General features: G+C 36.7%; 1 protein-coding gene across 1 annotated transcript in view; it reads left to right on the top strand.

The window, feature by feature from the left end:
* PMFBP1 (polyamine modulated factor 1 binding protein 1) overlaps positions 1-14,991 on the top strand; it is a 3,624,986-nt gene that overhangs the window by 3,407,090 nt on the left and 202,905 nt on the right. Inside the window, exons 38-40 of the mRNA XM_044081904.1 lie at positions 8,625-8,687; positions 13,903-14,012; positions 14,446-14,520. Of these exons, the coding sequence (XP_043937839.1) occupies positions 8,625-8,687; positions 13,903-14,012; positions 14,446-14,520 (248 nt within the window). The remainder of the gene's footprint in view (positions 1-8,624; positions 8,688-13,902; positions 14,013-14,445; positions 14,521-14,991) is intronic.

Below are 14,991 nucleotides of genomic sequence, written 5' to 3'. Positions count from 1 at the left end.
CTAGAGAACGGGTAATCTGTAAGACAAATATCTGTCTCTTCAGCATGTTTTGTTCATGTCACAGATCAGGTTTAGATCCTTAGATAAGGTGGCCCTCGTGCATGCGAATGTGTAACAGTTCCATCAGTGCTGAATTTGAGAGTACCTTGTAGGTCAGGCATAGATCACCCCATAATAGTCAGTAAAAGACAGAGTAAAGGGATATGGCTTTTAGTCAGTCTGTGTAAGAAGTGTTGTTTATAACCTACATTTTTTTTGTAAGGAACCTCTGAGGCCACTCCAGCTGTTGCAAGTGCCTGGCCAAGTACATGCCAAAAGTTACATTGTACTTGATTATTGATCTGATGAGGGCCAAGTACAGTGGGACTATAACAGCCTTGGATCTGGATGCCATGCCTTTACTTATAAGCTGTGCCACATAAAATGACTTTCTCATCACTGTGGACACATGGGAGTCAAATTTAAGGCTACCATCTATTTCTGTACCTAGATCTCCACTTCTGAGTACTTGTAGAGGTGTGTTATTAATTTATAATTTGCAGGGGTATTTGACTTCCCAAAGGGTGTGATTATGCATTTTGTTGCATTTAGTTTTAGGCCATGGCTCTGACAGCAATCATTTGTCTGAGTCAGACCCTTATGAAGCATATTTACATCATTAAGGGATTCAGTGTTTGACCTCAGCTTGCAATCATCAGCAAACTTAGTCAGTCAAAGGCCTTCTGCATTTGCCTTGACTTCAGAGAAGTATATTCTGAACAGGAAATGTACCAACAATGAGCCCTGTGGTACACCACTAGTAACTGGCCTCTTGCTGGATCTGGATTGTCCCACTCTAACAATATTTGTCCTTTCTGTTAGCCATGTGGCTATCCATCTGGTGATATATAGATTTATATCCAATTTTGTGAGTTTATCTAAACTACTCAAGTCTGGAATTATGTCAAATGCCTTAGGCAGATGAAGGTAGGCAGTGTGCACCATTTTACCCTCATCTATGGCCTTAGTGACTTTCTCAAAGAAGTCCATCAGACTGAGCAGGCCTGACCTGTTGTTTTTTTTTTCAAATATTTTATTGATTTTCAAAACGACAAAACATAATTTCTACTAGAATACAATTGAAACAAAAAACAAACTATATACAATATGTACATATGGCCTATATGAATAAAAAAAATGAGAATAACTTAGAGTTAGAGAGAGGTAGTTACACATAACAAAAATATCAGTGTAATTTCTCCAAGTACTAAGAAGATGTGGAGATCTTTAAAGTCTTAATGAGAGAAAAAACTTTCTTCCAAGGATTGTTGATCCATTTATTAGGGAAGATTCCTGTTTCTTTTACCTTTGTTTCCATATGTAGAGTCATAAATTCTTGAAAGTTGGGTTCAGATGAAGTTTTCCATTTTCTTGTAATACATTTTCTAACTTGACCTGTTCTTGAGAAAGCCAAACTGGGTTGGGTCCAGTGTTTGGAGGTTTCATATGTTGATATTTATCAGGTCCATCAATATTCTTTCCATGGCCTTGCATGTAAGACAAGTCAGACCTATGAGTATGTAATTCCGTGGGTCTGATGATGGTCGCTCATTATGCAGAGAGAGAGAGATGACTGTTCCTGTCTTCAACGGCACAGAGACAAAGCCTGTCTTGAAGCTGTGGTTAAATAGAGAACCTAGTGTGCCTGATAGGTCCTGTTTCAAGCTATTTAAGAGGCATCCTGTGATATTGTTGAGCCCCGGTGAAGCCATGTTTTTAGCTTTATTGAGCACATAGGTAACTTGTTCTTTTGTGATGACTGGTAGTGGAATGGTGGAGGGTATTTCTTGGGGGGTAACCGGAGGTGATGGGTGGGTGAAATTTGAGCTGAATCTGTCAGCCAGCAGATTTTCTATATCTTCTGGCTGGATATAGGTAATGCCATCTACAACTAACTCCGCACATTGTTGGGTGTTGCCCTTAAGGTTGTGGACATAACTGAAAATGTCTTATGGTTATCCTTAGCTGTGGAGGCTATTTTTTGCCTCAAAATTCACTTTTGAAGACTTGACTAGTCACCTGATTTGAGGGAGATTTTGTTATGTTGTGCATCTTATTCTCTCTCTGCTTCTAGACAGGATATTCTTTCTTTTGTTGTACACCCTGTTTATACCAGGTGTCCACCAGGGTTTGGTACTCCCATTTCTGTGCAGTTGTTATATGGTCATATAGGACTTTTGTGTACACCTCCAAATAGGCATCTGTGTTTTCTGAGTTTGGGGAGAGATTAGAGATTAAATATGCCATTGCTTAATGGGAGGTAGTTTGCCTTAGAAATGTTCTTAAAGGTTTTGGGGTTAGGTGGGGGGGTCCTAGTTTTATACTTATTTCAAGGGAGACCGCTTTGTGATCTGATCTGACCTAACCAGTGAGGACACTGCACTTGGGGGGGTGCAGCACTCTCCCATATTTATGAGTACCAGGTCTAGGATATTTGTACCCCTAGTGAAAGTGTAGATTATCTGCTCCAGGGCATTTGCATTGACAAGGTCTGAACTTGACAGAATTTCATCAGATAAAATCACAGTTTGAACTTCCCACATTTAAAAGTCCTCATTTAAAGAGAAATTTCAATTTTCTAAAAAAACACTTAATGTCCACATGAGTTTTAGAGTTTGTATAAACATAATTAGATTAAATTTTGTAAATGAAGTTTATATATATATATATATATATATATATATATATATATATATATATATATATATATATACAGAGAGAGAGAGATTTCAGTATATTTAAAAATGCTGACATATTGAAATGTCAGCACTCACAATACCTATTGTTCATAGTACTGACACATAAAAAGTGACACTCATTAAATACCCAAGACAAAACAATTTAATTATTTTATATTAAAATTATAATAATTAAAATATATTAAAAACACTCAAGCAACTATATGTGGAAATACCGGCAAAGAACTGTACGAAAACCAGAATAAATGCAGAAATTGGAACAATAATATTTCGTACAGAAACACAGCAAAATCACCAATGTAAAAATCTTTAGAATTGAATAAAAGATGTAAGCGCTTTCGCAATAAAATATTGCTTCCACAGACAACTTACTACTGATACAAACTCAGCTTAAATACAAGAACACACCTCTTACAATTAATTAATTAATTAACATGAACTCATTAAGGTTTAAAAGCACAGAACATATAAAACAATATACATAAAAAATATATAAGTACACACCACTTTGCTGTACAAAAATATGCATAGCTATAAACACCTACCCTTTCTAACAGTATAAATAAACTTCCTCTGCGAAGCTGCCTCGATTTGAGGACTGGCTTAAGAGATATGTAATCATTGAGCCCATGTCACATGTGCCCTGCTAACTTAAAGATCCACCATAATTCCCCCCTTTCAGTTTCATTAACCAAATCCCCCATTCTGATATTCTCCTTAATTACTTCCAATACATTTCAAAACAAAACTATTGTCATTACCTTCCTGTTTAATATGCTTAGCTATGGCGCTATATTCCAGCCGCTTGCAGGCACAATAATAATGGTCCCTGATTCTTTCTCTGAGTTGCCTGTTGGTTTTTCCTATGTAAAATACAAAGCATTTTACACAGTGGGCCAAATAAATAAAATTTTTGGTATTAAAATCTGCCTTAGCCTTAATATAGAATATGTAACCAGTATCCAGATGTTTAAAGCTCAGATTTTCATTAATATACTGGCAAAAGGAACATGTATTACATCTCCTTGTGTCCATTGTACTTAAGTCATTACTCACTTGAGATGTTCTGGGATAACAGAGTTTTCTTTTAAGGGACTTCTTATTTTTGTGGCAAAAATTGGGATTACATCCAACAATACCTGTTGTCTTTTCATCTTTTTGCAGGATATGCCAATTTCATTTAATCACTTCTTTTATTTTCACTGTATCCCTACTGTATGTTAAAGAAAAAGGGAGACCCTTATTTTTATGTCCTGTATTACACCAGGACTTAACAGGAGATGAAAAATACGGTCTAGCTCGTGTAGATCCATACTTCCCTACCTCAGCACAGGCTCCATCTGTCTTAACTTCCTTGTATCCCCTTACTATAAAGTCAGTTTTTAAGCCTACCAGACCCTTCTCAAATTCTATGTTATTCGCATTAACTCATGACAGCCTCATAGTTTGTCCTTTCACAACGTTGCGAAACACGTGTTGTGGGTGCATGCTTTCTCTATGCAGATAGGAAGGTCTGTAACATTCCTTCCTATATAACTTTGTGGATAACACACCTTCTGCATTCATAGAAACTTCTACATCAAGGAATTCTATCCTCCTAAGTGAACACTTACTCGAAAATTTCAGAAAACAAGTCCTTTCATTCAATTTATCTACCATAAGTCTCAGGTTCTCTTCATTGCCCCTCCAAATTAAAAATCAATCATCAACAAAACGCCAAAAGCGCTTAACCTTAATTTCTGCAATAAACCTTTGGATTTCTAGTGGCCTTCACCTTTTTCTTTTAGTCTTTTTGTCTAATCCCATACCTGATCGTAACCTGCTAACACTGTCCCACACAGAAACACTTCTACCCCCAATACCAACCCACTTACCTGTGTCTACAAAATGAACTGTCAACATTCTAATATTAACTATAGTTCCCACTGTCATCATTATGAATAGCAACCGTATGTATGTGTGTGCGTGTGTGTGTAACATAAAATACAGTCCAGAAAGTATAACTCATTCATGTTGCACCCAAAAGTACTAAATTCAGCCACAAACAAAAATACAAATATAGTATTTTAAAAAAGTTTAAAATCAGGCAATCTTTCCCAGTTTCCCTGCAGTGAAAAAACAAACCAATCAAACCTATAAGAACCCGGAATATATAAAAACAAAACCACAGCATCACCTCACCTATGTCAATAAAAAAATAAAAGCAATAAGACTAAGAAAAATAATACTTACAAAAAGGGAAAGTGTAAAAAGCATAATAAATCAAATCAAGTAAAATTCACAAATTTTGCAAAGTACAGGTAAAACAACAACAAAAATGCAGATAAACACTGAAGTAAAGCCAATCACAAAAAATACTATCCTGTGTACTTGTACTGAAACAGACTGAAAGGTAAATTAATGTTAGGTAAGTTTTGTATCAGTATACCCCTGCCAGCCAGAAAGCCCCTCCCCCCACACATACACACACACACACACACACACACACACACACACACACACAAAAACACTACTGCATATGTATAACTACAAAAAATGCACCACTGAAATAACTGAGAAAAGAAGATAAAAAAATAACTAGATATTGGTGTACATGGGGGGTCTGGGGAATAATTTTTTGTTGAAAGTCTTTGCCTCCTCTGTTGTCAGTCAGCCCACTCTTCGGTCAATTGTCCTATTTGTTCACTATCTGCTATAGGCATTTATAAGGCTATCAGAGTGTGTGTGGCTTTCACCACCCCTTAGATGAGAATTACTATACCCATTAGTTTGCTGTGCCTCTGTCCAGCAGTGATGAGACAGGATGGATCTGTCCACGAGTGAGATCTCCATCTCCCCATCCACTTTCCAAGATACCACTCAGAAGATTTCTCTGCCTCACATGGACTGGGATTCATTCTCTAGTGTATCATAGTCTCTGTCTCTGGGTTCTGTCCCTCAGCCCTCCTATTCCTATTTATATCCGTGTTGAGGTTTAAGTCTCTTGTTCTCGTGCTCTGGGTGGATTTGATTTATGGTGGATGGAGCATGTCCATTGTTAATTCTGGGTTGGACATGGGTATCAGGCACAGTCACAGATCACTGAGCAGGCAAGCAGACGGACTGAATGAAGAGCTGGAGTTTCTTCAGTCGGGCATCGTATGACATATGTTTGAGCCCCTTTATCCTTTTGGTGAGGAACTTTTGGGGTCTTTCCAACTGCTGCAGGTGTCGGGTAAGGTTTTGTTCCCCATCTTTGAAATGAGGGTCTACTGGAAGGGGCCATCATTCAAGTAGACATCAAGGGTGGTTAGAAGATGTTTTTACTTATTTCCCCAAGTCATAACCACACATGGGGATATGCAATGGGCAGATCACAGGAGACGTCCCCTCGCTTCTGCAAGTGGCATGTCCTGAAGCCCTATCCCCTTCCCATGCAACATGAAAGGTGGTTTCTTCAGGGAAATCACAGCATCCAATGTACCCATGAGTGCATGCAAACTCCTCCAACCCCCCCAACATGATTCAGTCAGGCCATGCCCTTTCACTCCTCTTTTTCCCTGCCCTGTTCTTCCAGTGATGGGGCTATTAGTCAAACCCCAGTCACCTGAGTCACAGCCTGGGATCCATCCCTCTGTGCCACAGAGCCAAGATAAGGGTCTGGGGTTATAGATAATGAAATATCTGCTACTGTCTCATTCTCAAAGTCCATAGAACCACATGTTTAATTTATTAGACACCAGACCCCATATAGCCTGTATTATCCTCTTCCTGCCACCCCCACCACAAAACATGTTCAGTGCAAAGTTGAAATATTAAACATATCTATAAGTTGATTACATCATCTACAAATATAAGTTGATTGCAGTACCCTAATAAAACAAAACAAAATAAAACAAATCTACTTCTGCACAGAATGCAATGGGGAATTGACTATAATAAATCAAGCTAATCGTACAACACTCTCAGAAATATAACTCAGACATAGATCATCCCAAAACCATAAATGTAACAACAAAACAAAAATACCACAAATATAATATGGACAGTTTTCCTTCCAACTACAATTGGGAAAAAAAGTTAACTAACAAAAAGTAGAAAAACCAAAAACACACTACCAACTAACCAATATAGTACCCCCACCTAAATCCAACTCAAAACACATAGATTTGTCACAGAAATACATCCATAAAAACTTAAATGAACAAGAAAAAATAAGAAAGATAATTGTTAAAAAATGAGTTACTAAGAACATAGAAAAAAACTGTTATGTAGCACATTAAAGTTAAAAATACAGTATTAAAGCAGATAATACTAAAACAACAAGAACAATGCCAATAAACTAATGATTATAACACTCTCCTCAAATATTCCAAAAACTTGCCTCAAAACTCATTGTTCTATGCAGCAGTACTGAAAGAGACTAAAAGTGAAACTTGATCCAGGGTAACCGGATTTCACTAGACTTTCCCATTCAGAAAACCATACAATACTACTGTAGTCATATATCTACCAAAAAAACCTCCAGAAGTACAACCATGAAAATTAATGGAAACAACAAACATAATAATAGTATTTTAATTTTAAAAAAAAAACAGAATATATGGGGTCTGGGGTGCAATAAATTAAACAGATATTAGTGTATAGTATGAGAACTCGAATCGTGACTTGTGGCTGCATCACTCATCATGAAGCTAATTCTTAAAACTCACCATATCAAAAATTTCATATATTACACTCCCTACTCCTATACCTTACACAACACACACACACACAGACACACATATAAAATACATAGTATATATTATATGTATTGTATATATCATGTATTACATATGCACACGTACACATATGAGTATATATCATATGTGTGGGTTTATACAGATACATATACACACACAATTGTACACATATATGTGTATCTATCTATATTTATATATAATATATAGATGCATACATGCATGTGTATATGTGTAATGCATAATATATGAATATATATGACCCTAAGTTGTGATATTTCCTTATATCTTTATACTATCAAACTTTACACTATCAAAGTGGGTGGCTGCACATCAACCAGCAGACCTGTTACCAGTGGGGTGCCACAGGAGTCAGTGCTGGGCCCCCTACTGTTTGGTATATACTTCTCAGATGTTCATGTCAAAACTAAGGGGTAATGCAAACTGGGTGCATTTATTGAATCCCCAATTGATGTTAGTATACTCCATGAGGGTCTTACGCAGACCAGCTACTGGTGTCTTAGTCACGGTCTCAAACTGAATGCAAAGAAATGCATCGTCATTCCCTTTGGCACAAACAATGCCACTTCACACTATCTAATCAAGAACAATACCCTAACTACCCACAAAGTGGTAAGGCACTTGGGTTCACAAGTTGATCATGATCTTATCTTCAACCACCACGTGTCTACTTTAGTAAGGAAGGCTTTCTATGTAGCACATTTGATTAGTAAAGACATCACCTCGAGAGCAAAAGAGTTATAACCCCTCTATACTTGGCTCTAATCTGGCCCATAATTGAGTATAATGTCCTGTTCAGCATGTACCATACAAACATCTGCAGCAACTGGAGAGACCTAAATGTAATTTTAGGTATTAAGTAACATTTCTAAGGCATTACATTGGGATGAAATGGCTAGGCTTGAAATGACCTTCGGGTCGATAGCCTAGTAATTTCCTATGATCCTATTATGCGGTGGTATATAGTGCCATTCTATATTGTATTTTTTACAGTGTCAGGCAAATGGCACCATGCTGTGACATAATCTTTAATGTGTTGGGTGCATGCATTCATAAGTCAACAAAAAAATGTTTAAACTGAGAAGTAATGTGATTTATCAGAGCTTACTTTATTGTTTTTCTTTCTTCCTTCCTGTTTGTCTGACAGAGAGACGGCCTGGAGAGGGAGCTATCAATAGTGAAACAGAATCACACCACTGCTGCTAAAGAGGTATGAAGACTCACATTTTTTGCTGATTGCATGTATGCCTTACTCGTTATGCATGCCTTACTCGTTATGCTCCACTCAACAAGTCATGTAGTCCAAGTCCATCTGACATCCTGTAGCAATACTGCATCACACAATTTCCATAGGATAAAAAAAGCAGATATCAAACTGTAAACATTTATTTGCACCTCTTCATGGCCTGCCAGCACAGTGTTTTCATATAAACATCCACAAATACTGACACAGTAGAAGAGACGAGAGTTAATTCCATCTGGATTATGGAGCTAACTTGCACAGTTTATCCACCCTGACATGATGTTCCCTCCAACTTGTAGCCATATCCTATCATTATTCCCTTTCTTTCCTTCATAACAACCCTCACCATGATATTCTGTTGCTGTTTGTGGATCCATATTATATTCCCTTTCTTGTGTTTCTTAAAGTAAGTATGTAACAAGTTCAGTTAGTCATTCTTGATATGAATTGTTCACAAACTCACTAATCATATTTGCATTCTATCAGTGCAGAAGAGATTTCATAAGTGCTGTTTAAAAAAACAGTGTGACATCAGTATCCTTTGAGTCTCAGCCTCCCCTACCCAAGCTGTAGAGCCTGGTATCTTGTTTACTTCAGAAACAACTACTTCACTCAAATCTGCGCAGTTTATCCTGGTCATTATAGCAACCCTCAAATCTCATATTTACAAAGTTTTTCCAGGGTTACCTTTCCCATCAAATATATCTTTCCCGAATCATTATGACCCATGTGCATCACCTTAATTTTCTCTTATTGATTTCCATCGGTGATGTGTTGCTTTAATTCCTCTTTGTGTCAGTATTGGTCTACAGTTCTTTTCTTCTATTCTGGACAAGTGCTGCTATATTTGTAGCATCCTCATTTTTCCGTGGTTGTGCTACCAACCCCCACTCCTGTGTCTGTTATAAAAAAACTGAACAATGCTGTCCCCAACACCAAATCTTGCATACTCCTTACCTCCTTCCTCCATGAACTCATTCTCTGTACTGCACTTTTTTGGTAGTCTATATTACCTCCTTCCTCCATGAACTCATTCTCTGTACTGCACTTTTTTGGTAGTCTATATTACCTCCTTCCTCCATGAACTCATTCTCTGTACTGCACTTTTTGGTAGTCTATATTACCTCCTTCCTCCATGAACTCATTCTCTGTACTGCACTTTTTTGGTAGTCTATATTACCTCCTTCCTCCATGAACTCATTCTCTGTACTGCACTTTTTTGGTAGTCTATATTACCTCCTTCCTCCATGAACTCATTCTCTGTACTGCACTTTTTTGGTAGTCTATATTACCTCCTTCCTCCATGAACTCATTCTCTGTACTGCACTTTTTGGTAGTCTATATTACCTCCTTCCTCCATGAACTCATTCTCTGTACTGCACTTTTTTGGTAGTCTATATTACCTCCTTCCTCCATGAACTCATTCTCTGTACTGCACTTTTTTGGTAGTCTATAATTCCTTATCCCTTTCCTTAATCTCTCTTTGAAGATGGGAATCATTTTATGTTCTTCCATCTGTAGGCACCTCATCTGCCTGATTTTGTTAGTAAGCCACTGAGAACTGCATGTTATTCTGTTTTTTTTCCCCCCAGAGAGGATACCCTCAACAATTATTGAAGGACCTAGGTGACCAATTGCAATAGAAGAATCTACTCGGTTTATGCCCCTATTAAAAAATAATGGAGAAATTAAATTTAATAATCAAAATAGGTCAGAGTTCACAAAAGTTATGGTTTTAGAGTATAATAACGAGAAAGAAGGAAATAAAATATGTCCCCCGGGTTGGGAGGGTGGCTTAATGGCTAAGGTGTTTGCCTTACAAACATAAGGTGCAGGGTTTGAGTCTCACAAGGGATAATTGGCTAGGCTTAAAATGGCTTTCAAGGGCAGTTAGCTTAGTACTAAACTATGAACCTATGAACCTATGTATTTGTAGAAAGTGGTCAAATATATTCAGTTCTTTTGATTAATCAATAAACTGGGTTAATCACCCACCTTTGTATGTAAATGGAGTATGAATTAAAAGAAAAAAAAATTGAGAGGCTTAGTAACTTAGAAATGTTTGGTGTGAAAAAGATGCTGGAATGAAGAAATGCGGGGCATGCAAACTGCAGATTTATATATGATTCCATAAATACTGTTGTGACTAATTATCCCAGGGTAATTTCAACAGCAGTGAGATATGCCTGTAATACTAAAGGGGTAGTTTATGGTGCACTTTTATGTGTTGCCCTGTGTTTTATTTTGGTAAGACTGAAGGATCCTTAAAAATTAGGATGTGCCAGGATAGTTACTTTATTAAAACAGGGAATAGAGCAAACACACTTTGTAAACATTCCAAGAATTGTGAAAATTTTAATAATTTTTTGTTCTTTCTTCTAGAGAAAGCGGTCCCTGACCCCAGAGGAAACCCATAGCAAATGAAATTTGAGTATAGAGAGCTATAGTGGCAATTATTATTAAATGCCACAGTTTTACCTTGTCTTAATGATAAGGCATCTATAGGCAGTGTGTTATCTCTAAGGGCTGCAAAATTATGATTATAAGGGCTTTTAATATACTGAGTTACATTTCTTTATTGTTTAATTCCTTATTGATATACTAATTTTAGTAATGCATTTGTTTATGTGAAACATCTATAATGATATAATTAATTGTTTTGGATTAACTGCATTATTTTGACCCTACATTGGAGTTTGTTGTATACATGTTTAGGAAGTTTATTTAAGTCAATTTTATTATACATTAAATTATATTAGGTTTTATTAATTAATGATTGTTCTTAACTTTGTATTTTTGAGATTTTTGATTATATGAAACAAAGAGGTGATTAATGTTTATATGGCAAATGAAATAAGAATAGATTTCTGCTGCAATGCTTGGTTGGAAGTGACATTTTTTTTTATTCTGAAGAAGTGTTAACTAAAAGAAGAAGAACAAAAATGCTAAATCTTCCTAATGAAATTAGTAACATCATGTTTGGGTCGACTTTTTTAAATTTTATTATGTTGTTTGCTGCTTAGAACAACATTGATTATTTGTTCAAGCAGAGCTTATGGTAAAAACTGAAATATACTAGGAATTCAGAATCCATAAAACAAGCACTTGAAGCAACAGACAGCATAAGTATTTGTTGATAAATTCACACCCTTTACTAACATGGCAAGCAACTGAAAGGCAAGGCAGAATCACATGACAACCCACATGCATGTTAGCCTTTTGGACATGTCCTAAAGCCACAGTGCACTATATATTACATCACATCTTTTAAGCTAATGGCTTTAAAGACAATACAGTAATTCACAAATACTTATGCTATTATTTCTGTATTAATTGACAAACAGTCATATTCTTTGACTTTAATCCTTCTGCATTTAGCCTTACCCCACACAAAAACAATACCAGATAGGTATTATTTTATGTACATATAGGTATCATTTTATGTACAACTGACTGCTCCGCAAATTATTAAAGCCAAATCTGGGATATTAGAAGTAGTAGCAAAGGTGCTGTTAGCAGCTGGAAGTCATCTACCAGATCCACTTACTCTTTCAAATGAAAGAAAGTGGACAGCCTCTGAAAGGTCCGACCATTCTCATGTGGGATGTATTCCATTCCACAGTATGTTCTGTCCTTGTCAGAAGAAGAACTGTCCTATTCTAAGATTAACATCCATTTACTGGCAGCTTCCACCTTTCATGAGCCTGCTATGATTGAAAGCCTATTTTCAACGTGGATATCATCTACACATTCCTGAAGGGAATTAGTCATAAAAATCCTTCTCCTAGAATTCCTTTACCTTGCTGGAACATGGATTTTTTGCTTTGCCAGCTTTCTCTCTATCCCATCACCTTTTGATCTTTTGGATCAGAAACAGCTGGAGGTACGATACAAAAAAGTATATATTTTTTCAGTGGTGTTACCTCATTCCATAGGATCCTGTGTTGCAGGTAATAAGATGGGATCTGCCATTTCTGAGCTTCCATCTGAATAGAGTCTCTTCCTAAGTTAGTCTGATTTTTTCCTGAATCAACGCATCCTTGTTCAGTCTTTTTTTTTTTCCTAACAAATGCAGTAGGGGAGAAGGTCTTTTGTATTCACTGAAGAGCCCTAAGACAAACTGAATTGCAGGCAGATCATTTTCTTTAAATTAAGCAGCTTTTTGTTTTTCCTCTCAGGTAGATCAGGCAAATCAATTACCAAACATACTTTGTTGTTGTTGTCTCGCTGTATTACATTTTACTGCAGCAAAAACAGCAGGCCTCTTTCTGATTCCACTCATCCCCAATTTGTCCAAGAGAAAGAAGCCTCAGATACTTTCAGACGGGTTTTGGTCGAAGAAATCATCAACATAAATGACTGGTCAAAATTACAGCCTGACCATTTAGTTTAGCTTTAGAGTTTGGTTAGGCAGGGCTGTCCTTCTGGGCCTGCTGACTTGAATCCATCATCTTTCCTATTGAATTGTTAGGGAAAAATGAACATTAAGGGCCTATTGGCTGAGAATGGGTTAAGTAGAAACTGTAACTCAATATTTTTGATAGCATCTCAGACAGCAGGTGCAATGTTTCGCTCTCTATGTCAGTGGAATAGTGTAGAGCTGCTAATGCTTTTCTGGTTCCTTATCAGAAATCCTTACTGGTGGAAGAGAACTGAGAATGAAATTGACAAGGGCTTCCTTCCTAAGGGGTATTCTCTTGCTGAAGACATAGTGGGTGTGTCTAGAAAGGCTGCTTAGGTTCAACTGCCCATGAACTCTACTGAAGGGATGTTTTGAATGAATATTAAGTGCATGCCTGGTGGTGTACTTACAGACTAGTTTAGCACTGTATATAGCAAGCCTTTCCTTAATGATTTCCAGGGCTTACATATTTGTTTTTGTGCAAAGCAAAAAGTACTCAGAACTTAGGAAAAATAATTAGCTCTCTATTCTTCTCAGAAGACAAAGTTTTGATATGGAGAAAAACACATGACTGTTGAGAATAAGAGTTTATACTAAGTTTTTGCTAGGTTCTGAGTGATTTTAGCTTTGCTCTTCAATTGGTTTATTTGGGCTGAGAGAAACTGTTTTGCAAATTTGTTCTGCTTTCCCCTGCTCAAGCTGCACAAAATATGTGATTTAGTATCTTCTGTCAAGCAACAAAAGCTCACTTAAAATGTTTATATGTGAACCTTACTATAGGTAGAAACACTAAGAAGTTCTCTGGAGGCTGCAAGGTCTGACAATATGCGACTTCATCGAGAAAGTGAGCTTGTTATATCCAATGTCAACCAGTGGGTGAAAGAGCAAAAGTGAGTATTAACATGGCAGATGTTCTAATATTGTCTTATATGAAATTGCTTTCAACTTATAGGGAAGTATCCAAATATGACAGGAATGCTATTATTATAACACTAGTGGAAAAATATTTAAAGCCCTTCAAAACTGTACTTTGCATGATGTTTCATGCTATTTCATAGAAGCTTTAAGGTGTCTCTTCATTTCACGATTCCATAAAGTGTGTCTCTTAATTTCACGATTCCATAAAGTATTTGCTTACTAGATTTGATCCTTACATTTAGTAATGTTTTTGTTTATGGCATTTTTAGGTATACCTAGTATCAAAAAGTATTGACAGTGCCTAAAAATGTCTTCAATCTTTGCAGACTCCTAACCCACCAGCCTGAATTACTTCACTGCTTTTTTTTAATATGTAACTTTTATTTTTTCCATTTTTAATGCTAGGCAAGCCAATGAAAAACTTGGGAATAAGATCCAGGATCAAAGCAAGCAAATAGCTGCATTGATGGCAGAAACAGAGTAAGTGACTTAACACAATTATATCAATGGTCAGAGTGGAAGTGGTTCTTATGGTCAGTTGTGCATCCTTTTCTGGATATGTTGGCTAACAGAGTGGGAGAAGGACAGGGCCAGCAAAAGGTTTATATTTATATTTTCATGGTTCATGTACTGATAGTAGATCTAACATGCCACTTAACAGTGAGACATCCTTATTTTTGAACTGCTGTTTAGCATTACTAACTCTGTCATCAAATGGCACTATGAAATGGTTTAATAAAACTCTAATTATACTGCAGGATAATTTGTTCCAAAGTAGCTGAGTATATCATGTTACAAAGGTATTCTTTTTAGTTGTGTGATGTTGGTGTAATAAAACTGTCAAGCCTGAACTCGCGGTTCTATTATTAGAATGGATAATAGCAGCATCCTTAAGTCATTTATAATATTAATCATAAACCTGCATGTGCCAGCTATGGCCTGCCACATAAA

The sequence above is a fragment of the Protopterus annectens genome, chromosome 8.part1, assembly GCF_019279795.1.
Source record: "Protopterus annectens isolate FY-2018-M chromosome 8.part1, PAN1.0, whole genome shotgun sequence".
In the NCBI taxonomy this organism is placed as follows: domain Eukaryota; kingdom Metazoa; phylum Chordata; order Ceratodontiformes; family Protopteridae; genus Protopterus; species Protopterus annectens.
The sequence above is the reverse complement of the archived record's forward strand: the minus strand, read 5'-3'. Positions and strand labels throughout refer to the sequence as shown.